This window comes from Chionomys nivalis, chromosome 7 (assembly GCF_950005125.1).
Source record: "Chionomys nivalis chromosome 7, mChiNiv1.1, whole genome shotgun sequence".
Lineage (NCBI taxonomy): Eukaryota > Metazoa > Chordata > Mammalia > Rodentia > Cricetidae > Chionomys > Chionomys nivalis.
Genome location: NC_080092.1, coordinates 76,770,043 through 76,784,098, shown reverse-complemented (window position 1 = coordinate 76,784,098; position 14,056 = coordinate 76,770,043). Strand labels below are relative to the sequence as shown.

The 14,056-nt window shown below is 48.8% G+C and overlaps 1 protein-coding gene across 5 annotated transcripts; it reads left to right on the top strand.

Annotated features, from left to right (window-relative positions):
* The first annotated feature begins 2,411 nt into the window (after nt 1–2,411).
* Nucleotides 2,412–13,768, top strand: Snx11 (sorting nexin 11). 5 transcript variants are annotated; one of them, XM_057776909.1, is made up of 8 exons: nt 2,412–2,472; nt 4,749–4,808; nt 5,741–5,795; nt 7,149–7,235; nt 7,523–7,623; nt 10,424–10,519; nt 10,739–10,951; nt 12,082–13,765. In XM_057776909.1, exons 3-8 carry the CDS (start codon nt 5,754–5,756, stop codon nt 12,359–12,361), a joined length of 819 nt encoding a protein of 272 aa, XP_057632892.1. In that variant the 5' UTR covers nt 2,412–2,472; nt 4,749–4,808; nt 5,741–5,753; the 3' UTR covers nt 12,362–13,765. The 5 variants fall into 5 exon arrangements, with proteins under 5 accessions (XP_057632892.1, XP_057632891.1, XP_057632893.1 ...); XM_057776910.1 differs by lacking the exon at nt 2,412–2,472 and adding an exon at nt 2,652–2,668; XM_057776907.1 differs by lacking the exon at nt 2,412–2,472 and adding an exon at nt 3,919–3,995.
* The last annotated feature ends 288 nt before the right edge of the window (nt 13,769–14,056 follow it).

Sequence of the window (14,056 nt, the reverse complement as noted above, 5' to 3'; positions counted from 1 at the left end):
ATCTCTCTAGCTGCAATATGTTTTCCGGTGTTTTGAAGTTTGCATTGTTCCAGTTGTTTGAGGCTGTGGTTGTTATTTCCCAGCATTTATTGTATAAGGATTGGCCAGCTCCAACGGCAACAGTTGAAAACTTTCTAGGCAAGGTGGCAGGCGCGTATAATACCAACATTTGGGAGGCAAGAGAATTATGAATTTCAGGGCCGCCTGAGCTATGTAGTAAAACCCTAGTCAAAAAAAAGAAAAGACAAGGGAAAAAGATATTTGAATGCAGAGTTGGCCACGCAAAGGAAGACAGAAATATTACTGCCAATAAGAAAATATCTTTCGGCTTGGAGAGATGGCTCAGTGGTTAAGAGCACCGCCTGCTCTTCCAAAGGTCCTGAGTTCAATTCCCAGCAACCACATGGTGGCTCACAACCACCTGTAATGAGATCTGTGCTCTCTTCTGGTTTGCAGGCAGAGTACTGAGAATACTGTATACATAATAAATAAATTAAAAAAAAGAAAATGTCTTTCATGCAAAAAATTTATCTTTGATCATTTGTTGTCTATAGTAAGGAATCTGACAACTTACTGAAAGTTCTCTGATGACATCAGTGATGATAGTAACATGATTTTATTTTTTTTTGGATGGGATTGGGAGATGGTTAAATGGTTAACAGCATTTGCTGCTCTTGCAAAGGATTGGAGTTCAGTTCCCAGCACCCACATTTGGGTAGGTCTTCTGTAACTCTAGTTTCAGAGGATCTGATGACCTCTTCTGGCCTCTGTGGGCACTGCACACACAAGCTGGACCTATAACTCACGCAGCTTCATATACAGACACATAAGTAAAAACAAGTCTTTAAAAGGAAGCCACCACTTGTTAACTGGGCATGATGGGGCACACCTGTAATCCCAGCACTTGGGTGACTGAGGCAGGCGGATTGTACATTTTGAATCTGAGGTAATCTTGGTCTACATAGTTAGTTCTAGGCTAGCCCAGGTTAGATAACAAGACTTTAATCTTAAAATGAAAGGAGAGACAGATGGGAAGGGAGAGGGAGAGTACTCTTTGATGTTCGGTTTTAGCTCAGGAGTATTTGCAATTGTTAGAGCGGGCGAAAAACACCCTTTTCCCAGTGATATGCCTGTGCTGGGCTAGATTCTCTTCATATTCCAAAGCCATAGAGCGTGAAAGAGAAACTGGGGTGGCAGGGGGAGGTTTTGGGACTTGAGAAATGATTTCTGCTCTTGAATGGGACCAGGGTTCAGTTCCCAGATCTCCACAGGGTTTCCAACCATTTGTAATGCCAGTTCCAGAAGAGCTGAGTTCCTCCTTTACCCTGAGGGTTCCAGGTAGGCACCCATACTTACAGGCAAAACACTCATACACAAAATAAAAACAAACATTTATTTTTGGGGTGTGTATGGGTGCATTTGTGTATGCCTCGGATCCACTGGAGTTGGAGTCGCAGGAATTGTGAGCTGCTTGATGTGGGTGCTGAACTCATCTCTGGATGAGAAAAACAGTCTTAAGTTCTGAGCCATTTCTTCAGCCTCTGTTGGGTTGTTTTTGAGTCAGGGTCTTAGGTAGCCTGGGCCAGGCTGAAACTCACTATGTAGTTGGCAATGGCCTTCGGTTCCTGCCTCTACTTCCAAGTGCTGGGGTTACAGCTGTAAAATCATCTCTTTAACAGATCAAGAGGGTTTCTGATTGTGTTTCGAGATTGAGCCTTACTCTGTAGCCTTGGTGGCCTGGAACTCACTATGTAGCTTTAATCTTCCAAGTGTTAGGATTCCAGGCGTGGGACCCTTCCATTGCCTTAAGAGGAATTTGCTTGTCACCAGAGTTTTTCATCAGCTTTTTCTTGCTTACTAACTGCGTGCTCTTGCTTTGGGCTTGTCTCGGGGAGTCACTGTGAGTTGTCAGCCTTCTTGTCTGTTTTTTTGCTGTGACTTTTCCAAAACTAACTCGAAGTGCCCTTGACGTTTCAGCTGGGAAACTGCAAACTCCGAGGTTCAAAGCGGGACCCTTTGGACATCTTAGAAAGGACTGTCAGGAATGTGGGGAACCGTCCCACACTACTGACAACCGTGTAAAACCCTTACAGACACCTCGGATCCCAAGCTACTCGGGGGGGGGGGGCTTTAATGATGCTCCTTGAGTGCTGATTGGCGCACCTGACAGCGGTGGGCGGGACGCGGACCTGAAGAGAACCCCAAGGGGTTTCAGCCCTCGCGCCCCACCTCCCGCACCCCTAGCGATTTCCGGAAAGATCAGGATTGCAGCCCAAGTCTGGGCGGGCCGGAGAGCCGCCTCTGATCGGCAATCGCCACTGAGAACCCCGGGCTGCAGGGGTGGGGCGTCCTGGACACTCAGGATTGGTCCGTCGGGAGCCGCCTCCCGTCGTGCACCGGGGCGCCGGCGACTCACCCGGAAGGAGAAGCCGGAATTCGGGCTGTATGGTGCGGTGCTGGTGGTGCTCTCAGGTGAGGGGGCGTGGGCGGGGCCGCAGCTCGTAGGTGCTGCTGGGGGTGGGAATGGGACGCCGGCTCGAGGAGCAGTGGTGGCCTTTGAGTGATGGCCTCGCTTGACATACTAGAGAAGGGGTTGTGAAAGTGAGGGCTTACTGGGGATCCAACCAGAAAGGAAGCCTGGGTTTTCAATTGACTTTGAGAACAGAAGGTATCTTTCGTCCCAAGTTTAACCGGGAAAGGAGAAGGAGCGTGTGGCTGTTTTCCATCTAGTTTGATGAGAATGTAAGGGAGTGGCCAGAGTCAGTGTTTGGGGGATGTAGCTAGCTATCCAAGTGGCCAGGAGTGGGAGAAAATGGCAGATCTTTTCGCAGACAGTGGAAGTTATGATCGCCTTCGTTAGTATCAGGTGAAATGAGTGGGTTTATCGACTGAAAGGTGGACGGCTGCTTGATTGACGGGACAGAGTGTCAGGCGGGAGAGCTTCTCCTAACACCTGTGGGTATTTAGGACAGCGAGGTTTTTGAATTGCTGTCAGTTGACATCAGAGGTTCGAGAATGAGTAAGAAAAAAGGGGGGAGGCTCCTTGGCGCAATCTTTTTATGGTCTGATTTGCTTTTAATGTGTCTTTTGAAGTAGTTTTAAGTGGCAGAAAAAAATGAGGGAAGGCCTTGAATTGCTCCCCCGAATTAGCAGTTCTGAGCTTTACAGTGCATTGGCTTTGTACACACCCAAAGATCTGGTTCTTCCCCAGCACTGTTGGCGCTGGTACTGCTGTGGGAAGCAAACAGCACTTCAGATATGATGGAAAAGCCCAGGAGATGTAGTTAGTTTCCTAACCCTTAGAGGTTACTTTATCCTTTCTTAGATAGAGATGCATCTGGAGATGGAGGTGTCTAACTAGTGGTAGAGCTGAAGTTAAGAACTTGCTGCTTCTCCAGGAAGGGACTGAGCTTCGTTTCCTTCCAAAGAGTGGTGTCTTTGGGAGGGAAATTGAGGGAGAATCCTGGCTGTTAGAAATGTAGTCTAGATTTTACTGGACTGTGGTGGCCCATACCTTTAATGCCAGCAGCACTCCAGGAGGCCAAAGCAGATCTCTGTGAGTTAGGAGCCAGCTTGGCCTACTACAGAGTGAGTTCCAGAACAGGTAACCAGGGCTGTTAATCAGAGAAATCCTGTATCAAAAAACAAAGAAACAAACAAACAAAAAAAGAAAAAGGGAAAAAGAATAGAGTCTAGGTTTTTGCAGTTCCAGTGATTTAAGGAAATTTACAAGAACTTCCTCAGTGCCCTTTAAACCTTTAGACTTAGGTTTAAGCTCACAAGCATATGGATTCCTAGGAGGCTTGGATTTATTTATTTATTTATTTGGTTTTTTGAGAAAGGGTTTCTCTGTAGCTTTGGAGCCTGCCTTGGAATTTTTAAAAGCCAGTTTGTGGTTGTTTTTTTAATCTACATTAGCTCCACAATAAATATGGAGGAAAAACTTCCACATGGGGGTGCTGCAGGCCCCTTCCAAACTCTTCTTGAGACCAAAGGTATGATGACTATTTGGTTATTGAACAAGAGTCTTGCATTTCACAGACCTTCAGTGTGGAGATGGCTCTTGTCATCTCTCCTATTGAACTACAAAAAGACACTTCAGAATATTTAGTTCTCCGTTCGTGGCAGATTAGCAAATGCCTAAAAAGAGAAAGGGGTGCAGAATTAACCCCAGGAAGTTAATTATTTACAGCAAGTATGTGTGCTGGGTTTTTTGTTTTGTTGGTCACAGACCTTTGTCTGTTCCCGTCTGGACTGTTAGGCTGGGTTATTTGGGAATTGGAATCTCCTGAATTTTATTCAGTTTGGGGGCCTGTTGGAGGGGGTGACTGCAGCAAATTGAAAAACCAGGTTGTCAGCAAGAGCGCTGTTTATTATGGTGTTGAAATCACAAACCTTGGGGTTTGCTCCACAGTGTAGCACAGTTTTGTCATCTGCCAGGTAGCCTTGTTCCTGCGTGCAATGTCTGTCTGTAGAAGTGAGACCTTCTGGGATAGTGGAAAGAATTGCAAAAGCTGTTTGCTCTGCTAATTTCATGCTGTAAATGAGTTCTCCTTCTTTTGAAACATTAGCCCTGTGCTAGCAAAACATAAACTAGACGGAAGCTCATTACGCGCTCTTCTAATGGGAAGGCAGAACTAATAAGAGAATGTGTTTAAAATTAATTGTGGGACTGTAGAAACGAGTGGGTGTGTGGATGGGCCTGGGAGGAGGGGAGGGGGAGCTTAGCGATAGTCTTGTTTTCCCAGGAGCCAGCCCGGATCATTTGTTGGCAGTACATATTGGCTGAAGTCAGTTTTCATTTCAAGGTAAATTGGAAAGGAAATTAAACCTTATTGTTCTGCTCTTAAGAGAGAGGAAGGGGGTGGAGGCGGCAGCTAGGGTGGAGCTGCCGGAGTGGTTCTAGGAGTAACAAGATTAGTGCTGTATTTTAACAGAAGGTGACATCATGGGCCCCCTTGGAATCCAGTAACCCTGTGCTGCAGCCTTCATGGTCCCCTTGTTGGAGTGGGTGATGTCGCTGTACACATAAACTGCCACACTGGGGGACATCAGTGGCTTAGGCTTTAATGAATCTTTACAAAGGAGTGGAATGCATCCTGAGGTGACCTGCAAAGCTGCGGGGTGCTTGGGCAGAGGTACAAACCGGATGTCAGGATTGGAAGTGACTACGATGGTTGGCTCCAGTTCTAGAGAGCTGATTAGGGAAGGTGGTGACTGTAACTGGGCCATTCAGTTGGGTGCTCCCCGGAGCACTGCAGCTCAGTGACTCACCTGTCTGGAGGTGACTGTGGTTAGCAAGATGGAGATTGCTGGAGCATTGATGTGTGTAGGGACTGCGTTGTCTCTAAACAACCAGAAGAGGGCACTGCTAGGCTCCTTTTCAAAGCTGTGCTCTGCAAGACCACCAAAGTTTACAGGGGAACCCTCCTGCCTTTCTGGCCACCCACACACTCTCCACAAACCCCAACAAGCTCTGGGTTGGAGTGACCTTGAGGAGGGTTCCAGGAGCAGTCTGAGAATGAGGCAAAGTCCCCAGGGCTTTTAACTTGCCACTAACTAATGTGGGTGTTTTTCCCTTCCTCTTTAAAGTTTTACACAGCGTAACTGGGGAGTTGGAGTCACCCGGCTTTCCCCAAGGGATATCTATTAAAAACTTTTGGGGTTTTGCCCTGGCAAAACCTGGTAAGGACACACTTGCTAACTGTGCTTGTTCCCGTGCCTTTTGCCCCCCCCCCAGATGTTCTCTTCCGATGGGCTTTTGGTGTAGGATGTCGGAGAACCAAGAGCTGGAGGTAAGCGTGGGTTCCGAGTGGGGCAGAGTTGGAGGCTCCATTTTTTGGGGGAGGGGACACGGGATGTAGAGTGTCTGTGGTGTGTTTTCCCCTGGTAATACCCTTGGTGTTTTTTGATGCGCTCAGAATAAAGCCAGGTGAAGGAAGTCAGAACAAGTGTACAGGCTGAGAAGTGAGCTTTCGTTTTGACTAACTTTCCATTGGTTGGAATGTACTAGAATATAAGCGTTTTTTAAAGTTAAGTTTTTGGTTATCCTCCAAGAAATGGGCTCATCAGGACATTTTCATTCATATCGCTGTACTTTGTTCCTTTTTAAAATTTTTATTTATTACATATATAATGTTCATCCAGTGTGCCAGAAGAGAACACCAGATCTCATTGTAGACAGTTGTGAGCCACCATGTGGTTGCTGGGAATTGAACTCAGGACCTTTGTAAGAGCAGTCAGTGCTCTTAACCTCTGAGACATCTCTCCAGCCCCTGTACTTTGTCCTTACTTGTCTAGTCTTTCCTTGTGCAGATGGAGCTCGGGCTTGGGAGGGCTCATCTCTGCCAATGAGCCATCTATCCCTAACTCTCTTTATAGCCTTATGTACTGCGGCTCTGTGGACCTGGCCAACCTTCAGCTTGGTGGCAGTCCTCCTGCCTCTTCCTGAGTGTTGGGTTTAAAGGCGGGAGCCATTGTCTGCAGCTCTCTATTTTTTTTTTTTTTTTTTTTTTGGTTTTTCGAGACAGGGTTTCTCTGTGGTTTTGGAGCCTGTCCTGGAACTAGCTCTTGTAGACCAGGCTGGTCTCGAACTCACAGAGATTCGCCTGCCTCTGCCTCCCGAGTGCTGGGATTAAAGGCGTGCGCCACCAACGCCCGGCTACAGCTCTCTATTTTTTTATTTGGAGTCTTACTAAGTTCCTCGGATGAGGCCTAGAACTTTGATTCTCCTGCCTCAGCCTCTCAAGTCATTAGGCTTATAGGCCTGTACTAGTTGGCATGGCCAGTGGTCTCCCAGAGAACAGGGATTTTTGTTTCTTGTTTACGTTCTGTCTTTGCCCAGTGCCTGGCATGTACCGGTGTCAGGAAATACTTGTTGAATTGACTGGAGAAAAGATTGGAAGTTGGGACTGAGTTAGTCTACTGTACTAGAAACTACTGTGTGGTCAGAGCTGCCTTGCCAGCTAGGCACAGTGCCTTATGATCTCAACTCTAGGAGGCAGACTGTGAAAAATGCCACAAGTTCAAGGCAATACGTCTACATCGTGAGTTCCAGGCCAGCCAGGCTCCAGAGCCTAAACCAAACCACTCTCTGTGTGTGGAAAGGTGGAGTGAAGCTGAGGGGGCATTTTTTTAAACACCTGCAGGAGGTGATCACGGTGCGTGTTCAGGACCCCCGGGTGCAGAACGAGGGCTCCTGGAATTCTTACGTGGACTATAAGATCTTCCTTCATGTGAGTCGAGCTTCTGGAATGGGGAACTGCAGGACTGTGGGCTGTGCTGAAGTAGAAATGACTTGTGGGTATCCCCAGCAGTCCGAGACAGGAGACTTAGAAGGCACGGAGTGTGGAGAAGAAGGAGCACAAGGTGTAGTTGGGAATTGCTTTCAGGCTGTCCAGTGGCATCTTGGCCTGGGGACCAATGGCCTCATAATCTGGCCCCTTAAGGAGAGCGGTGGTGATGATCTCATATGAACTTAGTCTTTGTCCATTTAACGCTTTTCACAAACTTCCTCTCGTAGACGAACAGCAAGGCCTTTACTGCCAAGACCTCCTGCGTGCGGCGCCGCTACCGTGAATTCGTGTGGCTAAGGAAGCAGCTACAGCGGAATGCGGGTTTGGTGTGAGTTTGCTCTTGCTGTCTTCTCAGGTCTGAGGAGACTCTTGGGTGATTATGTGGTGGCTGGAGTCTGCAGAGAAGAGCACTTAGGACATGCCAGGTACCGAAGAAATGCTTTAAACCACATGTTTAAGTCAGTGAAGGCAAACCAGCATTTTTCTCTCCCGTTGTTTGACTTAACAAAACTGTCTGAACGGGAAACAGTGTATGTATGCACTCGTGTGCCCACACATGTGTAGTCTAAACAGGAAACAGTGTATGTATGCACTCGTGTGCCCACATATCCATAGTTCACTGACTTAAACACATTTTAAAACATTTCCTAGATTCTTTAGTACCTGGCATGTTGTAAGTTGTCTTCTCTGTAAATGAGGTCTTCCTTTTTTCAGGCAGGCCCCACTATGTAGTTCAAGTTGGCCTTGAACTTGTCCTCTGTGGCAGCATCTGGAGTGCTGGGGTTGTAGGCATAGGTGATCTCACCTTTTTTTTTTTTTTTTTTTTTTTTTGAGATGTGGTCTGATGTAGCCCAGGTTGGCCTTGAACTGCCGATTCTCTTGCCTCTACCTCCCTTTCTTTACTTCAGAGTGCTGGGGCCACTGCTATAGGACATGCCAGCCAGTTCCCTTACTTCCTCTCCTCTAGGCTGCTTCGGGTGTCTATCTGCCTCTGTCTGTTAGTCTCTTTGAGGGTGTCTGTGTCCCCCCCCCCACTTTGTGTGTGTGCTGGGGATTGAATTCAGGGCTTTGTACATGGCTGGCAATTGCTCTATCACTGAGTTATGTCTTCAACCCTAGCTTCTTGTCAATACTTTCTAACGTGTTCCCTGTGCTTTATAACAGAAGCTAGGAAAGTTTAACAGTAATTGCTATAACTCACCTCATTTTCAGCAAATTCTGGGGCTAGAGTAGTCTATTTTATCATCTGTCTATCTATCCATCCATCCATCTATCTATCTGTTCTGAGATAGAACCTGTGTGTGTAGCTCCAGGCTGGCCTCAGATGCTCCATCTTCTTACTTTAGCTTGCTGAGTAGTTGAGGTTATAGACACATGGCTACATGTCTGACTTGGAGTAGATGGTTTTAATTTATATGAAAGGGCCCAGAGGTCCGTGCTTTAAGTTTCTTCCTCTTACCATAACACTGGAGCGATGGCTGGGGCGATGGCTGGTGGTGCAGTGACTGTTGTGAGCATGAGGAGCCCAGTCAGGTCCTTAGTACCATGTGAATCCAGTGCTAGGAGACACGGGAACCCTAGGGGCTTGCCGGCAGCTAGTCCAGCCAAATGGATGAGCTCTGGTTCAACAAATGAAGTGGAGGGTCATTGAGGAAGATCTATATCAACTTCTCTGGCTTCCACACATATGTGTGTGCCCATGCTCCCCACCCCAGTGCAGAGCATCCACACGCATGTGTGTGCCCGTGCTCCCCACCCCAGTGCAGAGCATCCACACGCATGTGTGTGCCCATGCTCCCCACCCCAATGCAGAGCATCCACACGTATGTGTGTGCACGTGCTCCCCACCCCAATGCAGAGCATCCACACGTCTGTGTGTGCACGTACTCCCCACCCCAATGCAGAGCATCCACACGTGTGTGTGTGCACGTGCTCCCCACCCCAATGCAGAGCATCCACACGTATGTGTGTGAACGTGCTCCCCACCCCAATGCAGAGCATCCACACGTATGTGTGTGCATGTGCTCCCCACCCCAATGCAGAGCATCCACACGTATGTGTGTGCATGTGCTCCCCACCCCAATGCAGAGCATCCACACGTATGTGTGTGTACATGCTCCCCACCCCAGTGCAGCAGAGCATCCACACGTATGTGTGTGTACATGCTCCCCACCCCAGTGCAGAGCACAGAAGTAGTAGAGCTGGGTGTAGTGGAGCAGGCCTGTAGTCCTACCACGTAGGAAGCAGAGACAGAGGACTCCTGCAAGCTCCAGGCCAGCCATGCTATGTAGTATAGTGAAGCCATGGGTCAGAAAGCCCCAAAGGGGGCTAGAGAGATAGCTCTGTTTTAGAGCCCTTGTTGCTCTTGCAGAGGACCTGGGTTTGGCAGCCCATACCAGGTTGCCTACAACTGCCTGTAGTTACAGTTCCAGGGATCTGATTCCCTCTTCTGGCCTCTGTGGACACTGCGTACACATGGTGCACATATCGTCAAGCAAGCACATACACATGAAGAAAAAGTGATTGATGTTGGAAGTGTGTATACTAGATGGAGTGGTATAGAAGCGTTGTGTCTGAAGAGGACACCAGATCTCATTAGAGATGGTTGTGAGTCACCATGTGGGTGCTGGGAATTGAACTCAGGACCTCTGGAAGAGCAGCCAGTGCTGTTAACCACTGAGCCATCTCTCCAGCCCAACAGTGGGATTTTTTGTTTTGTTTTTTTGAGACTGGGTTTCTCTACCTAGGCCTGGCTGTCCTGAAACTCACTCTGTAGACCAGGCTGGCTTCAAACTCAGAGATCAGCCTGCCTCTGCCTCCTGAGTGCTGGAATTAAAGGTGTGCGCCACCACACCTAGCTGACAGTGGGAATTTTATGTCACCTCTCTGGTTTTCTAAAAGGAGGGTGCTAATATTTTCCTCCTGAGGTTTTTAGAAGGATTAACTGCCGTGTTTGTGGATATGTCATGTAATGTGCCTGCCGTAGGGCACACTATCAACCAGTGTTAGCTCTGTCATGTCCCAAATAAAAGCTAATTGTATTGATTGGGCCTCTTTTCAGGGGATATTTTGGGGCAGGGTTGGAGTGAGGCCACACTTACCTTGCGTGTCACGCCATGCTCCCACAGGCCTGTACCTGAACTTCCTGGGAAGTCCACTTTCTTTGGCAACTCCGATGAGTTCATAGAGAAGCGGCGGCAAGGTCTACAGCTTTTCCTCGAAAAGTGAGTGGACATTTTGGCTTGGCACTGGCCGCCGTGTCGAGGCAGGGCCACAGGAAGGTGCCGGGCAGATGCAGGCTGCCCTGCTCATGCAGCCATGTTTGTGACCCACTTTCTTGTGCCCTTCCATCTCCAGTGCTGCCTGAAGCCAGAGCCTGGCTGGGATGGGGACGGGGAAGCGACTTCGTCACGTGTTCTGTGCTGTGCTCTCTCCTGCTCCAGGGTCCTGCAGAGCGTGGTCCTTCTGTCGGACAGTCAGTTGCACCTCTTCCTCCAAAGCCAGCTCTCAGTGCCCGAGATTGAAGCCTGTGTCCAGGGCCGAGGCTCCCTGACTGTGTCTGATGCCATTCTTTGTTACGCTATGTCAAACTGTGGCTGGGCCCAGGAGGAGCGGCCAAGCACCTCTCACTTGGCGAAAGGAGACCAGCTTAACAGGTAACTGTGGGACCAGTGACACATGGGGTGTGTCATGGACATCAGTAGTCTGCCCATGTGCTAGGGAAAGGAATGTCACAGCATTGGTAGCCTTGGAAAGGCCTAGTTCTCTATCTTGAATGGAAAACTAGTGGTCCCGCTGAAACTCAGGAGAAAGAAGGGGCAGCCTTCCTTGGCTGGCTTTTTTCTTTTGTTTAAGGCAGAGTCTCACTCTGGCCCGTACTGGGCTGGAGCTCACTGTATCCTAGGCCAGTCTTAAATTTGTGGTCGTCTTTCTGCCTCAGATGTTAGCTTAGGGATTCCAGGTGTGTATACAGCACGCTGCCAGTTTTAGAATACTTGTTTCTTCTTCTTTCTCCCTCCCTCCTTACCTCCCTCCTCTCTCTCCCTCCCTCCCTTTTTTATTGTGAGGCCCCAGCTGTGTCGACCTACTCATTATGTAGGCTACTCGCTATGTAGTCCAAGCTGGTCTCTAACCCAACAGAGATCCGCCTGCCTCCTGAGTGCTGGGAGTAAAGGTGTGCACCACCATGTCAGGCTCCTTTTAAAAATTGTTTAATTAGTTAATTTTTGTGATTCTGGGTGGGAATGAAGTCCTGGGCTTCACTTGTATATGGTGTATGTTCTACCACCATGCCACCTCCTCATGTTAACATGTCCCTGCTCTAAATGAAGAAACGCTACCCCAGTGAGCAATGGCTGTCCATTCCCTGGTAACCGGAGTCTACTTTCTGTCTGGATGTGCCTGTTGCGGACGTTTCAAACACATGGCGTCACAGGGCAGGCGGATCTGGCTTTTTCCATCCAGCGTAATGCTTCAATTTTTTAAGATCATATTTTATTTGTTTGAGTGTGTGTACATATGTGCAGTCATGCATGCATGCGGAGGTCAAAGGACAGCTTGCTGGGTAGTTCTCTCCTCTTGCCTTGTGGGTCCTGGGATTGAAGAAGGTCATCAGGCTTTCAGTGGGGCCTTTTACCCACTATGCCACTGTGCCGGCTCCATTGTTTTCAGCACTCTGTTCCTTTATGTGGCTGAAAATTTCACTGAATGCAATATGTATCTATGCCTGTCTTCATTTTTATCCTCTACTCATGCCCATCTTTCCTTCCCTCTTTTTTCCTCCCAGTTGCTGTTTTCTTCCGAGATCAGGTAGGAGGAGCTCTCCTTCCCCGCCTCCCGGTGAAGAAGAGAAGGACCGCTTAGGAACTTGGGCTCCAGTGATTGACTCTGAGGGTCCGTCCTTGGAAAGTCCCTTGCTGCCACCCAGCTCCTTACCGTCATGCTGTGATCTTACTGCAAGACACGATGAGGGACTTTGTGGGTCCCAGCCTGTGAGAAGGGCTGTGGGAGGGGACCATGCTGTGCCTTTGGATCCTGGTCAGCCAGACACAGAGTGGGGAAAGTGAGCTGTGGCTGAGATCTAGGTTCTCTTGGGTGGTGGAGAAGATGCAGGCCACAGTTACATCCAGGTGGGATGGGGCCCCAGGCAGCTGTGAGAGAAGCTGGGCTGTTTAGCGTCTTTCATCCACATCTTCTCAGGTTTGCTCTTCAGGGGTTGGTTGTGACTGCCTGCTCCATCTCCTCCACGGGAATAGGCACCATGCTGGCGTTTGTTAAGTTAAGCACAGTGCCCAGAAGCTCTTGGTGTTAAATAGAACTGTATCGACTTCCCCAGGAGCTAAGTTTCTTCAGGTGTTTGTTTAGAGCACAGCCATGGATGAATGGTTTGGGGAACCTCTTCATGGCAGGTTTTTAGCTGCCATATTGAATACTGTCCCAACAGAATGCTCCTATCATTATATTCCCACCTTGGCAGGCTTCAGCTTTTGCTGCAGCCCCTAGAACATTTTGGTTGTGGGAGGCTGGCCTCTTGCCTGCCTCCATGTGTGGACAGGGTGGTGAGTATTTATTTATTTACCACCTCCTTGCTTCTCAATAAATGGCAGTGATGTGGCTCTTATTGCTGGGATTTCCAATATCTTCCAAGACCTTGGCAGATTGGGTGGGGCCTGAGAGCTGCAGGTAGGGAGTTCAAGCCCATCCAGGCGAAGTGGCTGGCTGCAGCCAGGGTGAGGGAACAGCGCAGACATTTGTTTGGGCGGAGGTGACTCTGGGCTGCCCATCTTGTGCTTATAAAGCAGAGCTGATGTTTCTGCAGGGGTAAAGCGGGCTCCTTTCTTTTTTCTTTCCCAGTAGCGACTCCCAGGGCTTTAGCTGCCACAGTGCCCAGTGTTGCATCGCAGGGACGAAGCCCGATGCTCGGTCCAGTGGGGGCACACAGGGTCCAGTGGGGGCACACAGGGTCCAGTGGGGGCTTTAATTCTAGAAGCCTGGAGTTGGGGCTCTGGGGGTGGAGATGAGGAACCACATGCTTTCCTTCAGACACTGAGGCTTCTGCCCTCCTGCTGCTGGAATCCTGTCTAGAGAGCAGGGCAGGTAGCTGGAGCTCTAGGGTGGGCTCTCTGCCGGGCTCACCTTGTTGCTCTGCTCTTAAGGGTTGTGTGCGTGTCCTCTCTCTGGCCATCTGCCCCGTCTGTGGGCTCTTTTACTACTGTACCGGCCTGTGTTGTGGGATTGTCATGGCATTTAGTTCAGAGTTGAGGGGCATTGGCCTGAAATAAAATGCAAGTATTTAAGACTGGTGTTGCAATTTGTGTCTAACAAGCTGTAGCAGGGAAGGAGGGAATGAGAGCTGGCGGGAGCTACTTTCATAAATCATGAATTTATCAGCATGGAAATAACACTCGCTATAGAACTGTGTGCTGGAGCTCTCCTGCATTGTGTGTGAGACTCAGGTTTCCCGCTGCAGGAGGGAGTGTTTTCCAAAGAGCCAGGATCCAGCTCTTCTTGCAGTTCTGGGCATGAACCTTGTTAGGTATAATTTACCTGATGCTGCTTCCATCTTTGAAGCCTGTCTGAGGTGCCAGGTGCTAAAAGAGAAATAAAGTTTGTCAACAGGCAGATGCAAAGCCCTGGCTGGTGTTCATCCCTCCTTCCTGCCCGCCTCCCTTGGGTCTCTTCTTATATGATGCATCAGAGCGAAGCGAGGATAGAAAACCTACAGAGGCAAATCCAAAATGTCAAAAGAAGTTCATTTAAAA

Bases quoted from the DNA above. Each gene is read 5' to 3' on its own strand.
- Snx11 (XM_057776908.1), top strand. From the start codon at position 5,754: ATGGGCTTTTGGTGTAGGATGTCGGAGAACCAAGAGCTGGAG. The intron at 7,624-10,423 runs GTGAGTTTGCTC...ATGCTCCCACAG, and splicing joins CAGCGGAATGCGGGTTTGGT to GCCTGTACCTGAACTTCCTG. The intron at 10,520-10,738 runs GTGAGTGGACAT...CTCCTGCTCCAG, and splicing joins CTACAGCTTTTCCTCGAAAA to GGTCCTGCAGAGCGTGGTCC.